This window comes from Syngnathus scovelli, chromosome 18, assembly GCF_024217435.2.
Source record: "Syngnathus scovelli strain Florida chromosome 18, RoL_Ssco_1.2, whole genome shotgun sequence".
NCBI lineage: Eukaryota > Metazoa > Chordata > Actinopteri > Syngnathiformes > Syngnathidae > Syngnathus > Syngnathus scovelli.
In genome coordinates, this window is record NC_090864.1 from 10,400,874 (window position 1) to 10,419,589 (window position 18,716).

Genomic DNA, 18,716 nt, shown 5'->3' on the forward strand with positions numbered 1-18,716 from the left:
CACACATCACACACCACACACATCACACACAACACCCACACAACACCACACACACACCACACACACACACAACACCCACACAACACACACACAACACACACACACCACAACACACCACACACAAACACACCACACACACACGACACACACACACAACACACAACACACATATCACACACAACACACACAAACACACCACACACAAACATACCACACAACACACACAACACACACACACCACAACACACCACACACAAACACAGCACACACACACCACACACACACACGACACACACACAACACACACACCACACACACCACACATATCACACACAACACACACACACAACACACAACACACAAACATCACACACACACCCACCACACACATCCACCACACACACACACACCACACACACACCACACACACACCACACACAACACACACATCACACACCACACACATCACACACAACACCCACACAACACCCACACAACACACACACACAACACACACACCACACACACACACAACACACACACCACACACACACCACAACACACCACACACAAACACACCACACACACACCACACACACACCACACACAACACACACATCACACACCACACACATCACACACAACACCCACACAACACCCACACAACACACACACACAACACACACACCACACACACACACACCACAACACACCACACACAAACACACCACACACACACCACACACACGACACACACACAACACACACACACCACACACCACACATATCACACACAACACACACACACACAACACACAAACACCACACACACACACACCACACACACCCACCACACACATCCACCACACACACACACACCACACACACACACACACACACCACACACACCACACACACACCACACACAACACACACATCACACACCACACACATCACACACAACACCCACACAACACCCACACAACACACACACAACACACACACCACACACATCACACACAACACACACACAACACACACACAACAAACACCACATATATCACCCACAAAAAACACACAACACAACACCCACACAACACACACACACAACACACAAACACACCACACACAAACACACCACACACAAACATACCACACACACACCACACACAACACAAACACACACACCACAAACACAACACACACACCACACACATCACACACAATACCCACACAAAACCCACAGAACACACACCACAACACACCACACACAAACACACCACACACACACACCACACCACACACACACAACACACACACCACACACACATACCACACACACACCACACACAACACACACATCACACACCACACACATCACACACAACACCCACACAACACCCACAGAACACACACCACACACAAACACACCACACACACACCACACACACACCACATACACACAACACACACACAACACACGCACCGCAACACACCACACGCAAACACACCACACGCAAACACACCACACACAACACACACACACAACACACAAACACACCACACACAAACACACCACACACACCCACCACACACACCCACCACACACACACACCACACACACACAACACACACACCACACACACATACCACACACACACACCACACACAACACACACATCACACACCACACACATCACACACAACACCCACACAACACCCACACAACACCCACAGAACACACACCACACACAAACACACCACACACACACCAAACACACACCACATACACACAACACACACACAACACACGCACCGCAACACACCACACGCAAACACACCACACGCAAACACACCACACACACCACACACAACACACACACACAACACACAAACACACCACACACAAACATACCACACACACCCACCACACACACCCACCACACACACACACACCACACACACACCACACACACACACACACCACACACACAACACAACACGCACACAACACACACACACCACACACACACACACACACACACACTAACCCTAACCCTAGCTCCAGCGCTAACCCTAACCCTAGCTCCAGCTCTAACCCTAACCCTAGCTCCAGCGCTAACCCTAACCCTAGCTCCAGCTCTAACCCTAACCCTAGCTCCAACCCTAACCCTAACCTTAGCTCCAGCTCTAACCCTAACCCTAGCTCCAGCTCTAACCCTAACCCTAGCTCCAGCTCTAACCCTAGCTCCAACTCTAACCTTAACCCTAGCTCTAACCCTAGCTCCAGCTCTAACCCAAACCCTAACTCCAGCTCTAACCCTAACCCTAGCTCCAGCCCTAACTCCAACCCTACCTCCAGCTCTAACCGTAACCCTAGCTCCAGCTCTAACCCTAGCTCCAGCGCTAACCCTAACCCTAGCTCCAGCTCTAACCCTAGCTCTAACGCTAACCCTAGCTCCAGCTCTAAACCTAACCCTACCTCGAGCTCTAACCCTATCTCCAGCTCTAACCCTAACCCTAGCTCCAACTCTAACCCTAACCCTAGCTCCAGCGCTAACCCTAACCCTAGCTCCAGCTCTAACCCTAGCTCCAGCTCTAACCCTAACCCTAGCTCCAGCTCTAACCCTAACCCTAGCTCCAGCTCTAACCCTAACCCTAGCTCCAGCTCTAACCCTAGCTCTAACTCTAACCCTAGCTCCAGCTGTAACCCTCGCTCTAACTCTAACCCTAGCTCCAGCCCTAACCCTAACCCTAGCTCCAGCTCTAACCCTAACCCTAGCTCCAGCTCCAACCCTAACTCCTACTCTAACCTTAACCCTAGCTCTAACCCTAGCTCCAGCTCTAACCCTAACCCTAGCTCCAGCCCTAACTCTAACCCTACCTCCAGCCCTAACCCTAACCCTAGCTCCAGCTCTAACCCTAACCCTAGCTCCAGCTCTAGCCCTAACTCTAACCCTAGCTCTAACCCTAGCTCCAGCTCTAACCCTAACCCTATCTCCAGCACTAACCCTAACCCTAGCTCCAGCTCTAACCCTCGCTCCAGCTCTAACCCTAGCTCCAGCTCTAACCCTAGCTCCAGCTCTAACTCTAGTTCCAGCTCTAATCCTAACCCTAACCGTAACACTAACGCTAGCTCTAACCCTAAGTTTTAGAGAGGTGTATGGTTATATGGGGCAGCACACGAGTAACCGTGTTGAAAATTTTCTATGATAAAATTCTTAGGCCCCACTGTAATTCGAACCCGCGTTGCTGGGTTCAGAGCGCTGAGCACTAACCACTATACCATGTAAGCCACTCTCCTAACGCATGGACTATATACCCTTTTATAGAGTAGCTCACAAGCGAATAGTTAAGATAAGTGGTCTCTAACATTTTTTGCGCCACGGACCGGTTACGCGTCAGAAATATTTTCGCGGACCGGCCTTTATATGAATAAATAATATATTTACGATAAATATATAAATATTTCAGGTTTCACTGAGACTTGAACCCGGGTCACTGTGGTGAGAGTCCAGTGAACTAACCACTACACTATGGACCCCTCGTTCGCATGGAATGGAATATGAATGGTTTTATGGAACATTTTTTGGTTCAATAAAGAAAACACCAGACAAGTTTTAACAGGTTTTAATGTTTATTATTTATAATAATACAAGTAAATCTCAAACCAGCAACCTAATGTGAAATTGCAATAGATATATTGGATAACAATAGGCGTATATATGCATACACGTTATTTAAAAACGACTATAAGTGTTATACTACGATGCAAGCGTTTACCAGCTCAGTGGCCTTGTGTTAGAGTGTCCGCCCTGAGATTGGGAGGTCGTGGGTTCAACTCACGGCCGGGTCATACCAGTGACCATTATAACAATGGTACCCATTTCTTCCCTGCTTGGCACTCAGTGTAAGGGGTTGAAATGGGGCCCCCCCTGCTGCTCACGATCATTGGGACTTTAACTTTATAAGTTAAATTCATAAAATCAAGATTTACCTAGAATTTGAATCGACAGCTTTTGAAATATTTTCTAATGTTTAATAACAAAGATCATCCATTTTTTGAGAAATTTCTCCTATCAGCAAAAATTGTCTGAATGATAAATGTGTACCAGATTGATGTCGTCTGTCTTCCGTGAAATAAACACGAACCACAAACACAACCAACATAGTCAAGCAGAACAAGTGCTTTAATTGATTTCAGTGAATGCTTGTGGAATGCGGACTTTATTATCATTAAATGTTAAGAACAATAAACATCTGGGGTCATTATGCCACGGAACTTTCACAAACAGCACCAATCACAATCACTCACTCACTCACTCACAACCGCACGTGCAATGCTCAAAGAAATAATAGAAGTGTATTGCCTGGACCTCCTTTTTCTGTTCATGAAGTTGATTGAATGTTTTTGGGATACTGATGTTGTCAGTCCACAAAAAGCCAAATGCAGGACATTTTCAGTCTCCCTCTTACCTGACCTCCACACAATTCATTTCATATTCAAACACAAAGTCTCCTTTTCTCACTACATAAGCAGTCAGACATTTGACACATTACTATGTCCTTCCATTTCATGTCATTTGGTTTGTTGAAAAATGCTTTTGGCAAGTTGTAGGCAGCTAGAGAGCATTAAAAAGCAAAAAAAAAAAAAAAAGGAATTGAAGACAGCAGTACTCTGCTGAAATCTGGCATTGCCCTCATTTTGATAACCGTTAATAGAAATCAAATAAAATACAATACATACTCTTTCCAAGTATACATTGTTGTTTCCACTTAATCCACACGTGTTTACAAGGAAGCCTCCAGGGCCAAAAACAGACTTAAATGTGAGTCTCCCTTTTTACAGAGTATTGTATAAGTTACGGTTACGGATAACAAGCTGGTGGGACGTTTTTGAAAATTGAATATCCACACACATAACGTGTGGAAGCAAAAAATATATATATATAAGTCAATGTGAGAAATAACACACAACAAAGATACATGTGATGATGGCTGACAGCCTCAAAAGTGCCAGTTAGCACATCCACACAGGTAAAAAGGCAGGGCAAGCATCAAAGGGAGACAATTGCAAGGATGAATAGGACTCGAGCACAATCTCAAATGTGAACACAGCTTGTTTTAACACCAATCAAATGATTTTACAATTCAAAACATGAAGTCTCGACATAGAATCGGGAAGGATGGGGGGGGCCGCAATACATGGCAAAGTAAAACACCCTATTATCAAAATAACATTTGACATTTATTAAAAAAAAGATTACAAAATATAAAACCAAATCGTTTTCCGGAGTATAAAGGCACACATTTTGCACAGTGTAACAATGAAAACAGTTAAAGCATATGATGTAAAACAGCTCACACATTAAAAAGGTGTAGGGACACCAAAATAACCTGAACAGACAACAACACTGACTAGAGGGTAAAGGAAACTTAGTCCTGTGACATGCAATTTTTTTTTTAATAACTTTTTGAAGCACATCAGAGTAAGCATTTTAAAAATTCAAGCATAATTATTCTTCATTTACCACAGCACCGTCATTCATCCACTTGAGTGACTCATGATTTTTATTTTTTTTTATTTTAATACAATTATTCATGACTAAAATCCAATGTAAAAATATAAATGTGAATATAATCTCATATCTACACAAACATATTGTGATGGAAACTTTTTGCACTGGTTAAAATAGGTCAAAGAGGACGACGTTACTTGCTTTAATTATACAGAAGTACTACACGTTACACGCGACAACCACTTTTCTCACTTAAACACACGCGCGCGCACACATATATTGCATTTCCCTTCTTAAGACCGCATCAAATAATTGGGGTTGTTGTTCGTAACATTTGGTTCCTATCCTTGTGTGCAAAATATACAAAAAATCTCCAACACAAATGGGGACCCCCCCTGAAAACATGCTCCTGTATCAGCTCCCGAAAAACACTTTCCAGGAAAGTTACCAGCTAATGTTAAAGAGAAACGTGGTTACTAACACAAGGACCGGGGGGGTTGCGACTCTCACCATTATTAAACATATTTGCCACTAGAATGCAAAATAAGGAAGTTCACTCATCTTGCGACTACAGACTGGGCATTAAGATGTTCTGCAAACAAAACGGGTCAAATATTGTTTGTAAAACATTTGGAGATCACAATATTTTTGCGATCCCCGTGGTTGCATAAACAGCATCTGGAAGCATTGCTAGACCAAATGATTATTAGCTTCCTTAAAAGTTGCACTGACTTTGAAATGAGGGATGCAGCTTGTTTATTTCTGCTCCCACAAGTGTGAGGCAGCAATATGGTTCATACTGTATGGAGAAAGAAAAAAAAAAAGTTTTCCACTCGTCCCAATCTAATACTTTTCTGGTTGCTCTCCAAACGGAGTTGAGTCCCTGCAGCTTTTCCCACACAATATTCACATGATTCATCGTTGTTGCAACAAATGTAATAAACGGTCAAATGTTTTGTCGTGGACTGTAACAACAAAAAAAGTGCAATCATTCTATTTTTTTTCCTCCCTAACATAAGGTGCTGAAATTACTTTGAAAATGGTGACACCTGCATTCCCATCGCGTCCCTTAGTCAAACATATTCAGTCCGCTTAACAATTAAAATGACAGCCTGGGATGAGAAGCGCGGAATCCAAATATGGCAAAAGCGACATCAACTGACTAAGACAACACAACAATCGGCAAGGACAAGATTTCATGGTTGCTTCTGCTGAACACCTAGTGGAAGACTTGTTTCCTACATCATGCGAGCTCACCCTTCCACCAAAACTGACTCAAGCCCAGCCGATAGCCATCGAAAGGGCGAGTCTGACACAAACGCACAAATGACGAGCTGTACGAGCCAATTTCAAAGCCACATTTTCACCAACATGACAAGACAAAAGACTAATTACACACTTGAGAGAAAAAAGAAAAATAAACACTTTTGACAACTGCCTCATCCAAGGAAACCCAAGTGAAACTCAGGGTGAGGTTGAATGTAAACGAACAATGTTTTAGCTGCTGCAAGGCGTGGCACCCACTGTAAGAGGAAGGCCAAACAGGGAGGGGCGAGGTCATGGGTAAAGGGGACATGACAGCACCTGCATTCTCCCTCCATCACTTATTTGTCTCCACCCCCTGACCCCACCCCTGCCCGTCCGTCCCAGCCTAAGCACCTCCTGGTGCTTGCGGGGGCTATGACAGAATAGTGGTGATGAAATCATAAAACCTCTTGGAGTACTGCTCGGGGTTCACTGTTGAGATTTCGGCCCCAGCCTGCAGAAAGAAAATGACACATTCATGACCTTCGCTGAATTGGGTTTCAGTTGGCATTCCCACAAAAAAAAAAAAGCTTCTTACTCCATGTTTGACTGTCTTAGCGGCGTGGGCGGCTTTCTTCTTGGCATCATAATGTTGCAGGATGTCAATGATGGCCATGAAGTAAACTTCTTTCCTAGGAGCACCTGCAGGACAAAACCAAGTTTGCATAAGCACTCGTCCACCAGGTGGCGCTTGAGCTTGGGTAGGGTGGTAGAGAAGCACACTGGGGCTCACTTTCGCTGCTCTTGATGGCGTAGACGTCAATGGTGGGATCAAACTCTCCAGGGGACAGGGGCTTAGTGCTGTCCAGGGTGTTGCTAGGACTGTCTGGAGGGGTCCCGATGACCCCACCATCACTCTCAGCCCCCTCTTCCTCGGCTTCGTTGTCCTCGCTCTCCACCTCTTCCTGCTCTGCTCGCTCCACATCGTGGATCCCCACCAACAGACTGTAGTCCATGAGCTTCAGCTGTGCCAGCAACTATAGGAGGGTGGGAGAAGGTGGCAATCAAGAGGGCATTAGAGAGGGAGAAGGTTTTTAGTCATAATAGTGCGTTTGTTTTGAGAACGTGCTAAATAAATAAAAAGAGATGCCCCAAGGATGCTTTTGAGACAAACTTCTGTCCACTTTCGTCTAGTTCAATCATGAAGCTTGGTGCACAGGCATCAAAACAAGACGACGTACCTCCACATCTTTCCGAAGCTTCTCCAAGAACATTTTCTTATTCTCCTCATTAATGCAGATCTTTTGAGCATCGTTGATGAAGTCGTTGTCCTTGTAGGTGGGCAGCTCCTTAGCCTAGCCGTTAGCATGGCACAGTGATGGTTAAAGTGACAACAATCAGGCAGTGGAGAGAAGTGGGCAAAAAACATGCCAGAATGCTGGTGCTATGAAAAGTGTCTCAATTAAATGAATCCAATTACACCAGACACTAAAACAGAGCAATGATTTGACTTCTAACTGATTTAAAAGTCAATGCATTAACTTGAACACCAGCATTAATATTACATTCTATTGGGTATTTCAAAATGGCTCTATGAAATAGTGGATGTCAGGAAGGAATTTGAAATCTTAGCTTCTCCATGTTGAAACACCCAAGAGCAGTGTAACTGAAGCTTTGGAACCAGTGGTTTGTGCGACAGGCTTGTCTGTCCAGGTATCAAGGACAGGCAGTCTATCCAAACCAAGGTCCAACTCTTTTCAAGCCACACGTCAAGTCCATTGTGTAAGAGTGCATGCGGCATGCGCACAGGAATGTACAGACCCATCTGATGCAGTGTTCTCAAGCGATCACATTTTCCTTCATTATTTTCTTTGTCAAATAGAGGCAATGCAAAACGGCTTGATTCATTGAGTTCTCGCTTTTTGAAGCATCTGGTAGATCCATACACTGTTTTACATAGAAATGAAATGCCTTTACCGGCAGCGGGCTAAACATAGTAACTCAGCATTTAACATCAATCACTGCTATTTAAGGGCCTAAAAAAATGAGGAAATGTTATTCAAAATAAAGACTTTGTAATCTTGGGAGCAGCTTGTGTGTGTGGGGGGGTGTTCAGTGAGAATGAGGCCTAATATTTCGGATAAAGAAAGTGGGAAATGAGGTAACGAGAGGGGGTCAGCAGCAGTTTGGCTACGGCAGCGTTTCTATGGCAGCAGCAGAAAAGCAGCAACACAACTTTGAAGCAGACTTAGCAGCAGTAGAGAGAGCTCAGACATCACACACGATTAGAGACTAGACGTTTACATCAAACATCATAGAAAAAACATCTCCATAAAATAGGACAACTGAACACATATACAGACATGGACCTCAAATACGCAATTAAAAAAAAAACAAAAGCTGGGTAGTTTGCTGAGGGCATCAATCATTCGGAATTGTAGCACATCTACAATGCATCTATTTTTAGTCTAAGCCTCAAATGTCAACAGTCAAGTGGGTAGAAGGAGAAAAAAAATCAGCGGTTGCTATTCGTTTTGATATTAAGCAATGAGTTCCAAACCACTTTTAATGGAAAACATCATAGCAAAAACTCCAATTTGATCATAATGATAGATGCAAAATGAAGTGCACTTCTATAGCGCTTACACTGGACTAACAGCAGAACCACTTTTTTTCTCTTTAGTCCAACTTTATTGTACTACCCTCATCCTAGCTAGTAAGATACTTTGTCTCTCAGATCCAAGTTTGCAAATTCCCTTAGGTTTGTTGCTAGGATGCCGTACTTAACAGCTAAATTTAATGCTCATTAGCTAGCCAAACATAAGTCACTTGCAAAACAAGTCAATGCAGTCATTAGCATAGCAACTATTGTGACCTGAGGTTGCATCTCAGTTCATACAAACTGAGCTTACAAGCAGTACATCCAAGACCATTTCATTGAACTGTATGGGCTCAATATTGTATACTCAATAAAGTATTGGCTGAAAAACTGGAAGGTGGTGTAAAGTCCTGAGGAGGTAGAGGACAAAGAAGACAAACTGAAGTCCCACAGCGTTTTTCATCTGACGGACAGCGCATGCTGCACTTGGAAGAAAATCAAACTTGTCTCATTTGAGTCATCTCTCGGGAATCCTTTTGACTGCAGTACTGAAGGCAGCTACTTGTCGAGGGCCAATTCCCCCCTCCTTCCAAAATAAAGTCTTTTGCCAACAGAGAGGCAGCGAGCCAGGGAATCTCATCAGTGCTCAAATGCTTTTAAGGTTCATTCTCTCCATCCTAGCATCGGCTTTCCAAGACAGACACAGCTATGCTTTTCTAACCGGCTTTGAGGGCAAGGGGAAAAAAAAAAACTTTTCAGTATTATACCCTGTACTTTATTTTATTCACAATCTCGGACCCATTCCATTCAAACATTTTTCTATTTCCTGCTGCAATTTGGTGCTACTAATTGAATGCTCTTGCTGAGGAATTGGAAAAAGGTTGGCTGCATGTTGCAGGTGGATGTAGTGTGTGAACAATGTATAGCCTTCCTGTACAACAGATATATTGGTTGGGACAAAAAAAATTAACTACACAGGGAGACTGGTTAGATAGATCATGCCTGGTATATGAGCCCTGGTTGTCTTACATCTCTTACGTGTTTCATGGCGCAGTAAAAGCGCGTAGCGATCCGCAGTGTTTGCAGCCTTTGCTGAACGTTACCAGATTTGGGCCGCAGGGGCACATCCTCTGGTGGGGGCGGCTGCTAGAAAAGGGGGGGGAGCGAGGAAGGGGCGGTCGGGGGTACAGGAAAGGAGAGAAGAAAGGAGAAAGGAAGGAAGGAAGGGAGGAAGGAAGGAAGTTGGAAGTAAAGGCAAAGTATTTCAAATGTAAAGGAACATTTTGTTTAAAAATTGGAAGAGGGTTGGTCGGAGAGGGCATTATGCGGAAAATGACTTTGGCCACTTCGACTGCTTGACCGGTGAGCTGGCTCAACCACATTGCATCAAATTCTATACATCTGATTCTGAAACATGCTGGCAGGGCTCCTTTAAGGAGGCTAAGCAAAGAGACTAAACATTCTTCAGGTGAGGCGCTACATTTATAGTCATACAATTAAAGGGGAAGACAAATTCAAAAAATTACTTTTCATCCAGAAAGAGATGCTCCAAATAAAAACATTATTTTTAATTTAGAACCAAGTTATTAAATTACACTAAGAAATAAAATAATACATTTCCCTACTCTGTCTTCCCTAAATCTTGGATAGGTTCAACTAAAACTACCTCTTGATGTGTCGAATGGGGTGAAGAAAAACAACAACAATGTGGAACAGAATGGGGCTTGTGTTCACACTGTAATGTGTTAGATATAACAACTATCAAAAGATGCAGAAAAAACTTGATATACCATGCAGATGCATGCATGAAAGGCAGTCATGCAGTCAGAAAAGTACCCCGCCATGCTTGTTGTATGTATTTGAAGCCATTTAAAAACACACACACAAGTGTTCATCTTTCACTTGCTACACTCTCACAAAAGCAACACGTGTAGGTGTCCACGCTTGAAAAGTTCTTGACACAATCACTTGGGAGGAAAAAATAAAAATACATCCCGTCACTCATGTTGCGACAAATAAAATGGTGCCGAGTACCGTCCTCATATACACACAAATACTGAAACAGCTGGGGCAGCAGCAGAAAAAAACAATACAGAATATCCTTCACCTTTTATGGCTCGGAGTGGTACGAGTAGGAATGAGTGCAAGTAGCAATCAGTGTATAAATAGATGACATCAAAAGGTAAAACAAATACTAAATTCCCAACAGGGCTGCTGGGATACGTTCTTCTTGGTGAGTTAACCATTAATTGTGGTGGAAAACTGTTGACTCATTAGCTCAAACACCAGGATTGCATTTTGCCAGGCACTGAAGCAGGCTAAATTTAGCTCAGGGAGTCCCCAAGGTCTGACACACCTCACCGCATTTCAACCCCCCTCCTGCCGGGTGCACGACAATTAAGCCACCATAAACCCAAATGGAAAGTCTAAAGCATTCTAAGTCAGAAAAGGTTGCTTCTCATATAAACAGCGTTTACTAGAAAATGGGATTTGAACTGTGGAAGCACTTTTGGTCAAAGGATAATAGATTTTAAGAAACAATATTGACTGTGCAAACAAGATTTTTCACCCAAGAGGGGTAAAACTGGATCTGCAGTGAGCGAGGGAGGTAGGGAGATACCGAGGTACCGATACTACCAAAATTAGCAAAAAACAAAATAAGTATTTTCAGATGAGCATGTGGTCAATATTGGGCAATATTATACTGCAACTGTATGGCCAAAAAATATTCAGTTTGAATACAATATGAAAATGGCAAAATCCAATTTATCATCGATTAGCCACCACAAAGTAAGAATTTTTGGGAAAAGCCTGCAACCGATTTTCCCCATTGTTAATCCAAGCTCTTGGCAAAACATTCGTACAACATTGCCAAAGCTTATTGAAAACAAGCCACTGCAAAACGGTGACATGAAGGGACATTTTCATGATTCATGTGTTTTTATGTTCCAACAAATCTCCAGTGCAAATGGGATTATACAGCGAGCTATATGGTCAGCAATTTCCTTCCCAGTGTTGCTGAGTAAAAGACTTTTGAATTCTTAATGCTTTTGCGGTCACAAATATTACTCGGTAATATTTTAAATGCTTTACTCAAAATATAAAAAAGCCTGTCACAAAAAACACACCGTCTTAAAACAACATTAGCCGACTGGATTATATATACTGCACACACACACACACACACACAGACAGCAAGCAGGGGGAGTAATGGAGCAGCAGAAGCAAGGTTAGAGAGGTGCAAGCAAACTAAGAAACACAAATACCATGCAAGGGACAAGACGGGAATGGGCCAATGGTCCTAACTGAGAGAATGAACATGTAGGACTGTCAGCGTCACCAAAAGAAAAGCGCGTACCTCCATTTTAGAGCTAGTTCGACTGTTTGGGTGAGTCTTCTGTAATTGACCCAACGTCTTAACAGAAAATTTTGGTACAGAAAATTAGTGTTGAAGTTCTAAGATTCGTCATATGCAAGCTACCAAGATAATGGGGACAGATATTAGTCCACTGTATTGTACGTGGGTCAAAGTGGATGGATGAATTTCTAGCAGACTCGTACAGGGTAGGAATGATAGCAAAAAAAAAAAAAATAGACATGCCAGCAACTGTATTCATTTTTGGAGTGATTTTAGCAGAAATACTACGTTTGTCAAAATGCTGTCTAAAACGTTGAAATGAGAAGCAAAACTGACAAGACCACTGTACCTTTTCCTTGTCACTGGCCTCGCGTGCCACAGTGGAACCCTGGAAGCAAATAGAAATAAGAATGGCATCGGTGCAGTGTGTTTTTCTGTGCTTCCCCTCGTACCTTCAGATCATATTTTTTGAAGACCGAAAGGCGGTGGGAGAAGACGTTGCGTGTCACAATCATATAAGTTGCGTCCCCGTCCACGGTGAGCCGGTACATCCCCAAGAACTGAGGCAGCAGCGTGTTGCCATGGCACTCCACGATAAACTGCAATAAAAGATATTTTGTGTTGGAAAAGCTCACTCAGAATTCAATCAAGGCAAATTATTCTTATATGTCACCTGATGGTACTTCTTTAAAATGTTGTGCATTTCCGCCACATCTTCACTGCTGATGGTCTTGATGACATAGCGCTTGTCATATGAGGTATGGAAACGGGCACCACTTCGTCCTTGGGCTTCACTGTTCAACGGAGCACTACGAGTCAGGGAGTTCTGCAAGGAAGGAAAAAGATCATTTATCAGATTTGTCCAGGGGTGAAGAGGAAGACGGCAATGCTGAGTCGCTACTACTCTGCATGATCTGGATTTCTTCTATCCAGGCCTCCCAAACTTTTATTTTTTGCTGCTTGTCCAACACGTCTGTATAACCATGTGGGGGTCTGACCCCACACACTGTGCCTGAATAAAACTTTACACAGACACAAGCAGCTGCTGTCCAGATTTTGGAAAAGTCTCAAAGTAACATGATCCCATCATCCAGTGGCTATGCCTCATTCTTCAAGAATTCATGATGCCTTTGGTTATCGCTACCGCCTCAGCATCTTTTGCTGTGGAGGAATAACCTTTGCAGCACCAACATGTGCTTCACAGCAGGACCTAAAATAGATTGCTACTTAAAATGCATGAAAAGGCTGACTCATAATTCAGTTCCACCGAACCATGTTTCAATGGGGGGAGAAAAAAAAAAAAAAAACAGCAGCACGGAGGCTGTCTAGCAACTAGTCGAAGGTTATTCTCCAAGATAAATAATAAAACACCAAACAGACAGTCAGGTTAATTATAAATGAATTCTAATCTGCTCATGTGGTGACGTTCCTTTGCACTTGCTCGTAACACTCCTAATAGGGCACTAGTATAAACAGAAGATGGACAGCTGCACTGAGCTGGGACACAATGACCTCCAAGCTCTGCTAACTCACCGCATTAGCAGTCTTGGAAACCGAGAGAGAGAGAAAGAAGGCAATAAAGAAAAGCTCAGAAGTGGGCAAAAAAAAAAAAAAAACATAAATGCTACTTCTAATAAACATTTATTTTTATAGTTCGTGGAAACTGAAATATATTATTGGACAAATTACTCGTGTCCATTTTTGTACCAAGAAATCCTGATCGTCGATGCCAAACCTCTCCCTGAGGTTTCGGAACACCAGGGGGCAGTACTCCTTGAACTTGAAATGGCTAGGCATGTTTTCTCTGTGCAAAGAAAAGAAGATTTTGCCTTGAATAATGAATGCGACAATGCAACGTTGAGTGGCACACACAAAACAGATCTTACTTATTGAATAGGTGGTTGTCCACTTTAATTTTAGAATAGGCCTTGAAGTCATCAGGCATGAGCATGATGGGAATCTGAACGTGGCTCAACTCATTTATCTGCAGGGGGAAAAACAAAGCGGAGGATCAGTGATGAGGTAACAAACGTCAAAACATATAGCACGTATTGATTAGTATGTGAATCTGCAAACACACGTTGAAGGGGGCTTTTCAAATCTGCCTGCTCCTCACAAACCAGAAACTTCATGCCTTGCAGGTCAGCTGACTTTTTCTTGAGTTGCTGTTAATGACTGACAGTAACCTAAATGAGTGCTCCAGTTTCTTTGTGTGCTTTTCCAAAGCTGCATTATCCGCTCAGACGGCTTTGGTTTCTTCCTTGCAGGATAATATGTCTGATTAAAGGAAGTCAAAGTTGTTCAAGTCAAACGTCTTCCTCTGCGACTGCTTCACAGTTGACAAATATTAACAACATGCCCTGAATTTCACCCTGAGGGAAACCAAATTAGATTTATAATCAGGAATACAATATGCTAGTATGTCCGTGTATCTTCTCGTTCAACCTGCTCCCGGCAATTTACAAAAGGTTGGATGCAGACAATTGGACTCTTCTTCTTTGTTTGCCTCAGGATAACCTTTGCGGACTGGTGTGACAGGCACCGACAAAGAGCAACGCTATTTCATCCGATGCATCTTGGGTAATGTGTGGCGACGTCACACAGCCGCTTGACAATGCCTCCTATTTAATAGGCGTACACATCTGCTAGGACACTTCAACAATGAATATTCATCTAAGTCGTTCTCAGGAGTGATAAAACGGAACTTTTTCTTTGAAATCAACCGTCTTAATCGGATCTCTTCATTTCCCCATGACTATCACACTTGCAGACTCATTTCATGCCACCACGTCCTGTTTGTCTCCATGGTGATGAGAACGAGCTTTCCGGCCCAGAGTGAAGAAAGTATGTGCGATTGCTCCATTGGACAGGAAGCAAGTGAGGCAGAGTGCACTGTCAGCACCATGGCACACTGTTAGATCTGAACTTTGGCAAAATGATGACTTGCTCTTGGCTGATGACAAGACACAAATGGTGTTGGCAGAAAACAGACATTTTAACTAGATTATTTTAAAACAGGCTTGGTCAATATTTATAATCATTTCGAATATAAAATAGTTACTGCAAAAACACATTGACATTTAACATTGACACACTACTGAATGGAGAGTTGACCTTTAAAACAATACCTATATCAAAAGCTCACAATGTAGCTGCATTTGATGGTAGGTGTGGACGAAACCTTACACTGACCATTGCATCACTTTCCAGATGCACAAAGCAACTAACCTGTGTTTTTTTTTTTAAATCAGAGTTTTACAGATTTTATGCGAAAGAAGATTGTGTTCCCAAATGAAAGCAAAGAGGATTGAAGGTTTGAGCTGCATTTGCAAAAGAACATGCACAAACAAAAAAGAGCTTTTAATTCTGGCAAATGTATTTTTTCCCCAAATTCTAGGAAATGGCCTCTTGAAAGCATTTCCCCCTGGGGTCATAAAGGCGACATAATCAATGAGTGTTCATCCACAAGCTCTTACTACTCATTTAGGCACTGAAAGCCAAAGCAGCCGCAAATGTAGCTCATATGAGCTCTACATCCTCATTTTATTTTAAGACCATTACTATTACAATACTGTTTTTCTTCATGTACAGAATAAATTAGGCCATTCCATCAGCGCAATAAAAAAATATTTTCTTCAAAATGAGACCTGTCTACAGTCATTGCCGTCACTATTTTTCTTTTGTGACTCATCCCTCACTTTCAACATGGCTCTCTACTGCTGCTTTATATAACAAGCAGAACTGTTCAAACAAATCACATTAAAATCCGACCGAATTTGGCCACTGACTTGCCATATGCAGCCATTTCCAACCTGTTGTGTCAGTGGGGATTTCTGCATCCTTCTGTTCATAACCACAGGCTTCGGACATAATGAGGACGCAGATAAAAATAGAGTGCTAACACATATTTCAAAGTACTACAATCCAAAGGTAGTCTCTGCCACTTGAATTGAAAAGGAACAAACACCATTGCATGGAGAAGTAAAAGCAAAATTAGTGAGCAAAGACACAAATGTGGAAGATGACCAGATTTCACTTCACCAATACCCAACAGATATATTATATATAGATATATAAATATTCCTGGATTGACACATAGTTTTTTCTTTCTTTTAGAATAATCAGGAATCAAATAAAAATGTGGTAGTAAAGTGGAAGATGTCAAGTGATCTACCACGGAGCCTATTTCTCTTTTTGTGCTAGCCAACCACTTCCTTGTTCAAACAAAACCATAGAATGATGTGTAAAAACGGTGCTTTCATCACATTGTAATCAAATTTCCCCACATGCTTTAGGGAGAACTGAAATTTTAGCCCAAGCCAAAGCATACATCCACATTTGACAGAGGAAAATTGAAGTTGCAGAAAGGCCCAGCCAGAGGCTAAACCTAATTCTCATTGAAAACATCTGTTGGGTGACCCAAAGAGATTCAGAGTACTTTTGCAAGGAAGCACAAGTAAGAAACTCCTGCTCAAAACGACTGAATGATGTAATTCAAGCAAATGTTGCTTCAAAGACAAATTAGTGTACGCTAACTAATGCAACCAGTGCATTTGCATCACCCCTGTCCATTTTAAAAACAAATTGGAAAATGTCATTTTTTTAGTTTTTACAATTGTGTCAATGATCAAGATTGTTTTTTTTACATTAAATTCTTTTTTTATAAGAAATGTGGTTTGTATTTGCCTTTCAATAGATATGTTTGCACGAAGGGCAAACCACGGGCATTGACCCAATGGGGGAGGAAAAAAAAGGAAGGTGCAGATAAGCTCTCTTGCATTGCAAGATGCACTGCCTCTCATGTCATCGAGTCCTGCAGCTTATCCTACATGTACATAACAGGAAACCACGAGTACTATCGTCTTAATGCACACATCTGATAAATGCAATCAAAAAAGCATGCATTATCAATCATGTCATTTTTTATCAAGCGCTGTTGACATCCTGCAGCGACTGATAGGAACATAAATATTAGACATCAAATACGGTGTGACTTACCGAATGATTGACACCCCACATAACCACGCTGAGTTGTGGATCGCTGGCACGGAAGAGCTTCACTTTCTGGGCAACGAAGTGCTTTTTTTTGGTCTTGGTTTTGCTAGCAATGGCTGCAGCAATACTGCTCGCCGAAGCCATCGTATTGCAAGCTGGTTGTAGGTATTGCAGTCCGTGGGTTTAATCTTCACAATGTATTCCCTTATCTGGCACAATGGCCACCACCTCACGACTCAGTGGAGAACAGTGCTATTCATTTAGTCAGCTGTCTGGTCAAAATGTCCTAATCCCTTTCTTCATCAAATATCCACCGCAGCCTGGCTAAAACCATATGGTCAGATCTCGATGGTGGGTGGGGGGATGCAATGTTGAAGCTAATGTTCTTCTCCGTCGCCTGACAGTCCACCAAGTGCCCCGGTGTGCATTATCGAGCACGTCTCTTCCCCCTTTCGGCTCGTTCGTAGAACTCCGCAGCCCTGCGACGACGTGAAGCCTCACTGAGCTGGCATTAGCATAGCTGTAGCATGCTAGTTAGCAACGATGCAGGTTAACTTCACAAAGGCGTGAAGCGGTCAAAAACTTGACAACACTGCGTACAATGACAACGCAAGTGATCGCGTTGTCTTGACAAAAACACTACATTGACAATTTTATCATACCAACGCACGTAACTGCTGATATACTGTCGAGCAGCAGCTAACCCTTAGCTCATCCGACCTTCGCTAAATACACCACCGAGCTGCCGAACACCTGCTATCAGTCCGCAAGCTAGCTGGCTAGCTATTAGCATTAGCAGCCCGAACTGCAGAGAAAACCTTCGTCCTACGTGCACCGTCCGTAGAGATGCCAAAGCTGTTGTCCTTTAATGTCGCTGCCCCGTTGAAAACGCAACGAAGACGACGCCTTTAAAGTAAAGTCGACAGGGGAATTAAATCCGTGCGCGGCACTCTGGTTCATGTGCGCTGCTGCTGCTTCTGTCAAGTGACAGCTCGACAGA

The 18,716-nt window shown here is 42.8% G+C and overlaps 1 protein-coding gene across 5 annotated transcripts; it reads right to left on the minus strand.

Moving 5' to 3' along the window:
- Window positions 1–5,426: 5,426 nt before the first annotated feature.
- Window positions 5,427–18,699, minus strand: pip4k2aa (phosphatidylinositol-5-phosphate 4-kinase, type II, alpha a). Of its 5 annotated transcripts, none has more exons than XM_049748734.2 (11): window positions 17,720–18,699; window positions 14,608–14,705; window positions 14,429–14,525; window positions 13,395–13,547; window positions 13,174–13,320; window positions 13,071–13,109; window positions 10,402–10,506; window positions 8,006–8,119; window positions 7,558–7,801; window positions 7,363–7,466; window positions 5,427–7,278 (listed from the first exon to the last, which is right to left on the minus strand). In XM_049748734.2, exons 1-11 carry the CDS (start codon window positions 17,858–17,860, stop codon window positions 7,198–7,200), a joined length of 1,323 nt encoding a protein of 440 aa, XP_049604691.1. In that variant the 5' UTR covers window positions 17,861–18,699; the 3' UTR covers window positions 5,427–7,197. The 5 variants fall into 5 exon arrangements, with proteins under 5 accessions (XP_049604691.1, XP_049604689.1, XP_049604690.1 ...); XM_049748732.2 differs by having other exon boundaries at window positions 10,393–10,506; XM_049748733.2 differs by having other exon boundaries at window positions 10,402–10,509.
- Window positions 18,700–18,716: the final 17 nt, after the last annotated feature.